General features: G+C 34.6%; 1 protein-coding gene across 1 annotated transcript in view; it reads left to right on the top strand.

The window, feature by feature from the left end:
* Nucleotides 1-12,121, top strand: part of Mat89Ba (nucleolar protein 6 Mat89Ba) — a 329,267-nt gene that overhangs the window by 190,630 nt on the left and 126,516 nt on the right. Inside the window, exon 14 of the mRNA XM_090403430.1 lies at nt 3,557-3,794. Within this exon, the coding sequence (XP_090259556.1) occupies nt 3,557-3,794 (238 nt within the window). The remainder of the gene's footprint in view (nt 1-3,556; nt 3,795-12,121) is intronic.

Raw genomic sequence — 12,121 nt, 5'->3', positions numbered from 1 at the left:
GTGTTGTTCTCAGCTTTTGTTTAGGGCTTCTGTTGCTAATTTAACATGTGGTTTGAATGTGGTGCAAAGCTACTTTATTAGTACTTGGGCTATCTTTTCTGATGTACCTCAGACATAGGGAATAGGAATAGTGCTCTTTTGTTCTTGTGTGTTGGAGGAGGGGAAAGTAAGAGGGCCATGTAGTATCTTATCTCTTTTGTAGAAACTGTAGCCATTAGCCAGGAAAATATTGGCAAAGATATTTGTGTTCTGTGAAAGAGCTGCATCATTAGAACAGATAACCCTAGCTCTGTGTGTGTGTTTTTAGAATACCATGCTGTTGGAGTAGATGCTGATGTGATTATTTATGTAGATATCTTCCTGTGTGTGTGTGTGTGTGTGTGTGTGTGCGTGTGCGCGCGCGCGCGCGTGCGTGCATGTGTGTTGGCTTTCTCTAAATAGAAAAAGATAGTGAACCATCTGAAATTGGGGTGACTAATGTGTCAAGAAAAGGCAAACAGTTATTTGATTCTTTTTCTACTGTGAAGTGAATTTTGAGGTGTTGGCTATTTAGGTAAGTAACAAAAGAATCCAAGGTCCATGGGGCCAAATGACAGACACAACAACATAGCATAACCACACTGAAGGCTTGTATGTAGCTGTGGTAAGTATTTTGTTTTCGAAGTGTTTCATATAAAAGCTAAAGGGAGGGAGAGGGGGGGGAACCTATAGCAGTACCATTAGTCTATTTGTAGATTTTTTCCTTGCCATGTAAAGTAACCTGCATGCATGGTAAACTTGAATAATTCCAAAGATATCAGGAGGATATAGGACTGTATTAAATTCAATGTCTATTAGTGACATCAAAACTAACCATTATGTCAGAATTTTTAAGAATGTGATTTCTAGCTAGTGATTTGAAATTGACAAATTTTTTTATAAAAGTAGAGGAGTTGCAAGTAAGAGGGGGGGGGCGGGGAGCAACACTTAGTTAACTGTTGAGAGTTTATAACTGTCTGTGCTATCAACTATAGGGCATAGGGGAATATTAGAATTGAGTAGTTTAGATACCCCATAAATGCAGTGCGGTTTAACAAGAATAGGTTTTATTTTGTTTGATTGTTTTTTTGCACCAAGAAGTCGCTTGTTTCAATAATTTATGAATTTTTTTTCTTTTGAGACATAATGGGATCTCAATCAGTAATTTGGTAATAACAGTGTTACCTACGAGATCCTGTATTTGTTTGTTGTAATCCTCTTGATTGATTATAACTATAGCATTACCCTTATCAGCTGTAATAAGCACAATATTTTTATTCTTATATCACTTTTAAGTCTGCACGGTAAGCCTAGTGGCTATGCGCGTCGCAACCATATGCCTGGGGAAGGAGTGCCCTAGGTTCGATTTCTGTCGAAGATGTGAGGAGCTCAAGGATCTTCCTCAGCCATAGTCAAGTTAGTTGGTCTTGGGCAGCAGAGTTTTTCGTCCTGCAAGCAGGCAAACTGGCCCCATGAACACACAGGCTACAGTCATAGGATACCTTCAGGAATAAGGAGTAACCAACCTATTCTGTAGGATTTTGGTTCCGAATGCCTACATGGTAAAAAGTGTAGGTCTGTGTGTGATCCTAAATTAGATAACTTTTAAAGCAGCTGTTTCATTATTGATTTGTTACTTTTTAGTGATTTTAGTTGTTTAGGATGTTAGCGATATCTAAATGCACATTATTGGCTGTTGAAGATTGTAGATGCCTTGTTCTATGCTTATAATTTTAAGTTTTGTAACTTTCTTAGGTGTAACATGACTATGATTATGACTGAGAGCATTCTGAATTTCTTTTGTAAGCACCTGTGATGATAAATATATGACCATGCAAACTTGTCATAGTTGTGATCAGAGCATGGTATGCTGGTGCGGTTGTAGGATTTCAAAATTTTAACTTTTGAGAATTTTTTTTTTTTTTTTTTTTTTTTTTTTCCCAAACCTTCAGAAATGTGATATAGGATGGTTCACAGTTCAGGATTTATAAACATTCAATTGTTCTTCATGTAAAGCCATTATAGTGCTGGTTAACTTGTTAAGCTCTATATAAGTAGTGGCAGTTTGTTTGTACAGAAGTGCTAAACTCATTCTTTGTTTAGCCCAACAGTATGGTGTTCTAACACACACACACAGAGCTGGGGCTATTTTTTCTAATGATGCATCTCATTCCACAGAACTTAAATATCTTTGGCAGAAAGAGTCCCTTCCTCCAACACACAAGAATAAAACACCATTATTCCTATTTCCTTATGCCTGAGGTCCATCAGAAAAGATAGCCCGAGTACTAATAAAATACCTTTGCACCACATTTAAACCACATATTAAATTAGCAACTCCATATGGACATAATTTGCATCACATGCGAGATCTTACTAAACAATAAGTATATGATGTTATATTCAGGCAATAATGATCGAGGAAAGGAAGAGTTGCAGTAGCATTCAACACCAAACATGACAATAAACTTCTTGATCAGACAGCAATTTCAAGTAGAGTTATGTGGACAAACTTCAAAATATGTAAATGGACAATGAAACTTATTTGTGCCTATGGTCTCACAGAAATTTCTCTTAAGGAAAAAGTGGGACAATTTTTTGAGTCATTTTCTTTTGTCATAAAGAAAAGGGAAAGTGATCCTTTTGGAGATCTAAATAGCAGAGTACGAAATGAATCCCACCAGGCATGCAGGAAAGCTTTGAGAAAATTTGTTGAAAACAGCAAAGCTAATAATAATAGTAAGTTTTTGCTGGTTTTCTTCTCATTATATGGACTAGTCATTACTAGCATAATTTTCCAAAATAAAGATGTGCACAAATTCACATGAAGAGAAGACAAAGAAAATTAGAAAAGCCTTATTGACTATGTCAGTATTGATAGTGATATGAAGTGCTACCAAAAAGTTCAGGAAATTTGAATACTGAATGCAAACCAGTTGTAGTATCTGCTGCTATAAGTGGCTGCATTTTTGTAATGTCACATTTTAGTTGTTTAGCAATTTTCTTTTCCAACTAAAATGGTGGGTTTTAAGGAGCAAAGAATCTGCATCAAATTTTGTTTCAATCTCAGAAACTTGCCATATATTTGAGAAGTTGCCAAATTCACTGTGGCCAGAAAAATAACAACAAGTAAGTCAATGTTTTTTGGCATCTAAGGCATTGGCCGCAAGGAATTCTTTCCCTCCCTTCCCTCCCCTGGTCAGTACTGTCAAGGACAAGTTTTAATGTAAGGTTTTGAAGTGGCCAAGGGAAAGCATTCAGCACAAATCTTCAGACAACTAGAAGAACAAGACTGCATTCTCCGCCATGATAACACACCCTCTCACACATCACTTGTTGTTCAACAGTTCCTGGCTTCCAAAAACATGATAGTCATCCTCTCGAGGATAAATATCAGGAATTTGATGACAACGAGGTAAGATGATAAGATGTCAGTTGATAAAAACAATGTATGTATCTAGATGTGATATAACTTTTGCTACTTCTTATTATCTTGTGTATATCTGAAAATTTAATTTATTTTCATTATCATTTGTAGGCATTGTAATATTGATGAAGCCTCAATTCAGTATATTGGTTGTCAGCTGGAATGTGTCTTACATATTACTAGCCTTAAGTTACCCACTGAATGGCCACCATATGGGTCAGGAGATGAAGCCCAGCAAGAAGTTATTTATACCTTCACTTCACTTTGTAAAGATCTCAGAAAATTGGATGGCCTTTCATTGCCAATTACTTCTATTCAAGGAATATCACCAGTTTTTAGTTTAACTGAGGTATATTATTCTATTGATAACATTCTAAATTTTGAAAATGTTCTTATTTAATTGTTAGGTTTTTGATACTTTATTGAAATTATTTGAAAAAGTTGATTGTTTTCATCTTTCTAAATATGTAAATTTTGATTCATTGCCTTAAAAAAAATGAAACAATAATTTATGTTAAATTTCTTTTTTGTTAATTCTTTTTGTTTTCTTAAACGAAACAAGCAGTGACAGAACAGTAGTAAAAAAATATTCAGCAAGAATGCAAACAAGATGCATACTGGAGTTAGGAAAAGCTATCAAAATCCTGAAATCTGGAAAGGCAACTGGAATACATGATATTCAACCAGATATGTTGAAATGTGGGGGTCCTAAAAGTTTTGCAGTGACTTCACTTCTGTAAATCAGAGGGACTGGTCAGAAGGTCAAATTCCAGATGATCGAAGTAGAGTCCTCATAGTTCCCATCTATAAAAAAAAAGAGGAATATGGCTGAATGTGAGAATTGCAATGAATTTTGCTACTAAGATTTATGCACGCATACTCGAGAAGAGAAACTTGGAGAAGAACAAGCTGGATTGATGCCAAATACAGATTTCACTTTATGACAAATAGTTGAGAAATCATGAGAATATGACAAGGATCATTTTTAGATCTGGGTAAGGCATGTGACATGGGGCTGAGAGAAAAAAAATTTCAAAACACTATAATTATATGGAGTAAATGGAACATTATATAGAGCGATATATATATATATATATATATATATATACATACATACATACATACATACATACATACCATATTTTTTGCCTTATAAGATGCACTGTTGTATTGGATGCATCATGTTTTTCATGTTGAATTTTAAAAAAAAAAAAAAAATATTCTTTAGAGTATAAGCCATTATCCATCAATATTTTTATGTAAATATAATTTTTTTTTTATTTTAAATTTTAATACATGTATTATTCATTAATTAGATAAAAAATTATTCTTTAAATAATCATTAAAAAATTAATATATACTAATAATAATATATTTAGATATATAAAAAAAATATAAACAAAATAATTTTTATAAAAAATTATTGGACCATGCCTCACTATCAGCATTTTATGCTGTAGTGAAGGAGAGTGTCTCCTCCTTGTTGCACTTGAAGACTGGAATGGCTGAGTTAGCAGATGACCAAAATTTAATTTGACAATGGTAATGAAGGCATGACAGCAAACTATGTGACATAGTCTGGGCACACTCTGAGACAAAACAGAGGTATGGCTAGTCACTGTGGAAGAGACAAGAACCTCACCACGTAACCTTCCGTGGTGAGGTTCTTGTCCATCTCACTTGGGAACGTGAGACGGATATTATGAAAATAGCATATGACGAAGATACCTTAAACCCTCCAGGGAGGGTATCTCCTGATCCTTCATGTCTGAAAACCAAGAATCTTCTCTTAAGGCTTGCAACTTGGAATGGAAGGACCTTATATGAAGCTGGAAAGTTAGATAACCTTATACAAGAACTTGAAGCATTGAAAATTGACATTGCTAGTATCAGTGAAATTGAATGGACTAATAGTGGAAAAATAAACAGAAAGATCCATTTAATTATGTACTTGTGTGGAGACAGTCATAGGAATGGAGTAACATTTGTACTAAAAAATAAGATTACACAATCCTTACTTGGATTTTGGCCCATAAGTGATAGGATAATTGCATTAAAATTGCAGCTCAACCTTTTAATATTTTTATTGTCCAAATATATGCACCTACTTCTGATTACCCAGATGAAGATGTAGAATGTTTCTATGAAGGCATTCAAAATGCACTTAACAGTGCTAAATCATATGACATATGGGAGATCTAAATGCTAAAGTTGGCTCAGAAAAGATCTCTTCCTGCATGGGAAACCAGTGCCTGGGACATAGAAATCCAAGAGGAGAAAGATTAATACAGTTCAGTGAAGAAAACAATCTGGTAATAGCAAATACTTTATTTAGCCACCCTCCTAGAAGACTTTACACATGGAAAAGTCCCGGAACAGCTGTTGGAACCAGATTGACTTTATAATGATTAAAAAAAGATTCTGGAATAACATCTTACAAGCCAAAATATACTCAGGGACTGATATTGGATCAGACCACAACCCTGTGGTCATTAAAGCAGCAATAAAATTAAAGAAAACAATGAAACCTATAAACATAGAAAAATATTGCTAGAACTTGGCTCCCTTAAAAATCAAGAAATACAAGATACATTTTTAAAGGAACTGGCACAATCCACTACTGTTAATGTTCCTGATCCGAAGTATCCTTACCCTAAAGATGAGATTGAGGATAGATGACAGAAATTTAAAGTGGGCATAAAATCATCCTGAATACAAGAACTTAAAACAAGGAGATCAGGAAAGAATGTAGGACTGCACAAGAACTATGGCTCAACAACAAATGCAAGGAAATTGAACTTCTGGACAAAAAGCACAAAACCAGAGAACTTCATGAAAAAGTTAAGGAGTTAACTAGCAAATCTTGCAAAAGGGTAGGCTCTCATTGCATTAAAGATACCAGTGGAAACATCTTAATGTAGAAAGACAAAATAAGGGATAGATGGGTAGAGTATTCAAAGGAACTCTACAATCACGCTAGAATAGATAAGCCAATGCAAGAAGATTTGGAGAGGCCTACTATTCTTACCTAGGACGTAACAAATGCCATTAGGAAACTGAAACCAGGGAAAGCTCCAGGAATGGATGGAATTGTGGCAGAATATCTAAAGACTTTAGATGATAAGGCTATAAGATCACTGACTGACATATGTAACAAAATATATGAAACTGGACACCTGCCAAAAGATTTTAAGCACTCACCGTTCCTACCAGTACCAAAAAAATCGAAGACAATCAAATGTGAAGAGTACAGAACAATCAGTCAGATAGCAAAAGTTATGTTATATATCATCCTAGAAAGAAATAAACATAAAATCAAAATGGAAATTAATGAAACATAATCTGGTTTTCAGGAAAATAAAGGAAACAGAGAAGGACTCTTCAACATTAGAACTATTATAGAAAGATATCTGGAGAAGCAGAAAGAAGTCTACTTATGTTTTATTGACTACACAAAGGCCTTTGACAATATACAACATGAACAACTAATCAAATACATCAGAAAATTAGGAGTAGATGGTAAAGATACTAGATTACTGATAAATCTATATTGGGAGCAAACTGCCTCAATAAAAATATCAGAAGGAATTCCCAGTAAAGAAGGGTGTGTTCTTTCTCCTATAGTGTTTAACCTCTATACTGAAAATATCCTCCAGCAATTAAAAGAATTTAAAGGAGTCAGCATAGGAGGAAGGAATATAATCTGCATATCTTAAGTTGTTTATATTCCTGATACAGTACTGCTAGCTGAAAATAAAAAAGATCTTCAAAACCTATTAGAAGAGACGCTGAAGCTAAGTGAAAAATATGGACTTAATTTCAACTTCAAAAAAACTAAAACTAAAGGGAAAATACCTGATATAAATATTAAGATCAAAGGAAATACTTTAGATCACATAGAGAGTTATATATATTTGGGTCAACTAATTACAGAGAATGGAAAGTGTGATAAGGAAATATTAAGAAGAATAGAAATTGCTAGCTCAACCTTCATTAGCATGAAAAACATTCTGACCTCAAGGGAAATTCACACAAAAATAAAAGAATTAGGCTATCCAAATGCTATGTATGGTCAACACTGCTATATGGAGCAGAAACCTGGACAATATCAAAATATTGCGAAAATAAACTAAAAGCCTTTGAGATGTGGATCCTCAGAAGAATTCTTAGAGTCCCATGGACTGCCAAAAAAACTAATTTAGAAATATTAGAGATGATTGGAGAAGATAGGAATCTGTTGAAAACCATTAAGAAAAGGAAAACCACCTACCTTGGTCACATACTAAGGAATGAATCCCCACAAAAAAACACTTCTAGAAGAAATGATACAAGGAAAAAGAAGAAGAGGAAGACAAAGAACAGATTTAATGAGAAATATTAAGGACTGGACCTTTTTTCCTATGAAGAATGCAAAAGAGAAGAACAGCACCATACATGGTGGAAGCTCATGGTAGTCAACCTCCTGGAAGGAGATGACATCTGACAAGACGACAATCTTCTTTTCATATCTTTATTCGTCTTCATTCACAAAATTTTCTAAACTTCATTCTTCATCAGAAACTGAGTCATCACTTTCTTGAAATAATAAGTCATCCTCTGTACCGTCAATAGAATTACTAATGCCACACTTTTGAAAAGATTTTATAATATAAAAATATTTAAAAAAGTAAATACAATAATGCATTGATTATTAGTTTAAATGCCTGACTATTAATGACTGTGCAACTGTTAACACTGATCACACATTTGTAACCGTGTAAAATCTCTCGCAAATAATTAAACTTTGTTAATTTTTTGCATTTGATTTTCCAGGGTTTCTAAATATTTTGAACTCTTGAAAATATAATGTACTTAAATGAATTTTATAATTATGTTGTAAAAGTGCATATACGTTAACTTGTATGTAAAGTAGGGATTAAGCCAGATTAGTGATGACGAAATATCAACCATGGGTCGTTAGGTCACGCGATGTTAGCGGAAGGGGCAACAGTGATGTCATTACGTTAATGGCTAATCCTGAAAAACACATCATAGAGAACAAAGAGTTTGATACTGTATAAAAGAAGATTGTGACTCTTGGCTCAAGGCTTTTGCTTTTCTTCTCATCGCCGAGGCTTTTCTCGTTGATGGCTCTCAAGTTTGGGTCTCCAGGTAGTCGGTACCCAGTGTTGTCTGGTCAGTAAGTTTTCCGATGAATTTCCAGTAACGGATGGACACTCTATGAGAGAGCAGTTACCCACAAGCCTCGCAGTAACTTCGGCAAGTTCCATATCAAGTTTTCAACAGAGGAAATTTCTATAAGAGATTGGCAGTGTAGTCAAAGCAGCAAAAATCTACCAGGAAGAAGACGCTACAATCTTGATGAAGATTGTTGTAATTTATTTGGACTCTATATCCAAGGAAAATGTAAGCACTGTTTTGTAATTGTTATGAAGGCATAACTCTGAATTGTAATATGCTTATAAGAAATTGTTTACAAGCAGGCGGTAACTAAGTCACAGTCTATGGGAAGATTATATGTTCACTTATTTGTTTAGAAACAAATATGTACTTAGTTGTAAGAAAAGAAACAGCGTTATTAAGGAAATGTATGTAACTAAGCAATAATTAGGTTACAGTTTTTGAGGGAAGATTTTATGTTAAATTGTATATGCAGTGGATAAATATTTGCATGATTATGACATAGGAGACAATTACATGTTTAAGCCTAATGAGTTAACTTAGCATTGAGTGCACTGTGAGTTTGTTGTATAAACTGCATTCCCTGTATGTTAAAACGGGTTGAGTAAGATAACTTCTCAGTAATTTTTTTATGTGTATTGCACCTATTGTTCTAGCTCAAAATAAATGTTTTGTTTTGTAACTACTTGACCTGTTCTTTAGCCAATGCACTATCCCCCAAAAAATAGCAAACCTGCATGCAATATTGAGCAGTCATGACTTGCATAAGGGAAAATCTGTATATAGTTAATGATTCCTGTTTTTCTCACCTTAACTTTCAAGCTATATTAATTCAATTAGATGGTTTTCAGTTGTAAATAAAACAAATTTTTCTAATTGATTCGTGCGAAAGTTGGGGTGAACTGCATGTATTAAACAGGCTGATTATCTTAGGTCTGTTTAAGGGCAGGGAAGACGGGGGGGGCTGGACAGAAATCAGTTGTGGTAGAATTAAACAGATTGATCAAATAAATAAAATATATAAGCATAAGCATGTTATTAAGGTAAGCATAATAAGTTGAATAATCTGAAAACAAACCCCAACTCAACATCACCAGAGTTAAAGATCGGTACTATCAACATAAGAAGCCTGAATGGCAAAGAAATGGAGCTAGCTGAAGAATTAGATGAGTACCAGATCGACATAATAGGGGGTGACTGAAACAAAAAAGACAAAAACTGGTGAGATCTTTCTGAGCAATAAATACAAAATGTTATATTCAGGAAATAACAATCAAGGAAAAGAAAGAGTAGCCATAGTATTCAACACTAAATACGAGGCTAATCTTCTTGAATGGCAGGCAGTCTCAAGTAGAGTAATGTGGGCAAATATGAGAATGGGGGAACTGGACAATGAGACTTATTTGTGCCTATGGTCCCACAGAAGGTTCTACTAAGGTAGAAGTGGAGGAATTTTTTAAGGCTCTAGAGAAAGCAACTGACATAATGAAAAAGGAAAAGTTGGTCCTTGTTGTGGATCTAAATAGCAGAGTAGGAAATGATTGTGAGATATACAAAAATATTTTGGGAAAATTTGGAGAAAAGAGCAAAGCTAATAATAATGGCAAATATCTGTTGGATTTCTGCTCAGGACATGGACTGGTTATTACTAACACCATGTTCCAACATAAAAATGTGCACAAATTCACATGGAGAGAAGAGGCAAGGAATAAGAAAAGTCTCATTGACTATGTTATTGTTGATAGTGATGTTTTCTCCTTTGTGCAGGACACCAGAGTGTACAGAGGATTTGAAATTGGAAGTGATCACTATTTAGTCTTGAGCAGGAGAAAATTGAATTCCATATTGAAAAGAATAACATGTAAGAAAGTTTTAAAGTGAATAAAAGTTGAGCAGCTCTCAGATGTGAACTGTAGACTAAAATACACAAAGATTACTGAAGAAAAAATGAAAGAGTTTGAGAACAGGAATCAAACCTTGGAGATTCAGTGGCAAACTCTGAAGAAAACATTGATTGATTCTGCCAGAGAGGCATGTGGTGAGGTTGTCTGCAATGATAGAAAAATCAGAACTCCCTGGTGGACACAGGAAGTTAAAGAGGCAGTGAAGGAAAAGAAGGAAAGCATATCAAAAGTTCCTGTCAAATAAGTCAGCTTGTGCTCTTAGAGAATACAGAGACAAATGCAAGAATGCTAAACACTTTAAATTATGCATATTTGTCGTTTTGTAATAGAAATACAATTTTATTAATACAGACCAGTTTACAATAAAACTTATATTAAAACCTACCAGTTCGCCAGCAAACTGTCTGGCTTTTTCAAGGCGTTTACAGAGATATGAAAACTAGTAAATGCAAATTGAAGGGAACATAAAAATCGTTGTAAACCAACTTGTAGCTATGGTTACACGTTTCGCGTGACAGAGATGACTTATTGTTCTTGTTCGTCATCACGCATGCGTTGTAGATGTGTAATGTGATTACTGGTTAGCTGTAGTTCAGATTGATTGAGAGAGAGAGAGAGAGAGGATCAAGTTTTTTCACGAACTGTTTAGAATTACACCCTGATTTCTGTTGAGGTTTCTGCCGGTTGTTGACACTATTGTGGCTTCCTTAAATAAACGATGCCTGTAGTTGTCATCGAGATATAGCAGGAGCTGTTTTGCCAATCTATCGTGTGGTTAGACGTACAGAAATGATGTACTAAGCCCGAAGAGATGCTTCTGTTGTGGTTTACATCACCAACATGTTCTTATTATCATTCCAAAACTATATGGGACACCTAAAATACATAAACAGGATATACCTCTCCGTCCAATAGTTGATAGAAGATCATCACCAACCTACCTTTTGGCAAAGCATCTTGCAAACTTATTAAATAATAAAATAAGATCAACAGAATCCTATATCAAGAATAGTCAACATTTTGTAAATAAACTCCAAGCCATTAAGATTGCACCAACGACATGTTAGCCAGTCTAGATGTTGTATCCCTTTTCACCAATGTACCAGTAGAAGAGGTAATAAATATCATCCAAGATCTCTTTCCTCTAGACATCACACAGATGTTTAGACACTGCCTTCAATCTAATTTCTTCATGGTTAACAACACCATTTACCAACAATTAGAAGGCCTAGCAATGGGAAGCCCACTATCACCATCTTGTGCAGACCTTTTCATGGTAAAACTTGAAAAATAAATTCTCTCTGCAATCTCTCCGAGACCATCTACATGGTGGAGATATGTGGATGATATCTTCATCATATGGCAAGAGAGCTTATATAACTTAAAATCGTTTGTGGATAAAATGAACTCAATACATAGCAAGATAAAATTCACTCTGGAAGTGGAAAACAACAACCAACTACATTTTTTAGATATCTTGATAAAAAAAACAACCTAACAGTGTCAAATTATCCATTTACAGAAAGCCCACAGATACTGGAAGATATGTTCATTATACTTCAAACCATCACAAGACACACAAACTGAGCAT

Source organism: Typopeltis vanoorti, chromosome 14, assembly GCF_054136105.1.
Source record: "Typopeltis vanoorti isolate ZY-2024b chromosome 14, IOZ_Tvanoo_1.0, whole genome shotgun sequence".
NCBI classification, from domain to species: domain Eukaryota; kingdom Metazoa; phylum Arthropoda; class Arachnida; order Uropygi; family Thelyphonidae; genus Typopeltis; species Typopeltis vanoorti.
The sequence above is the reverse complement of the archived record's forward strand: the minus strand, read 5'-3'. Positions and strand labels throughout refer to the sequence as shown.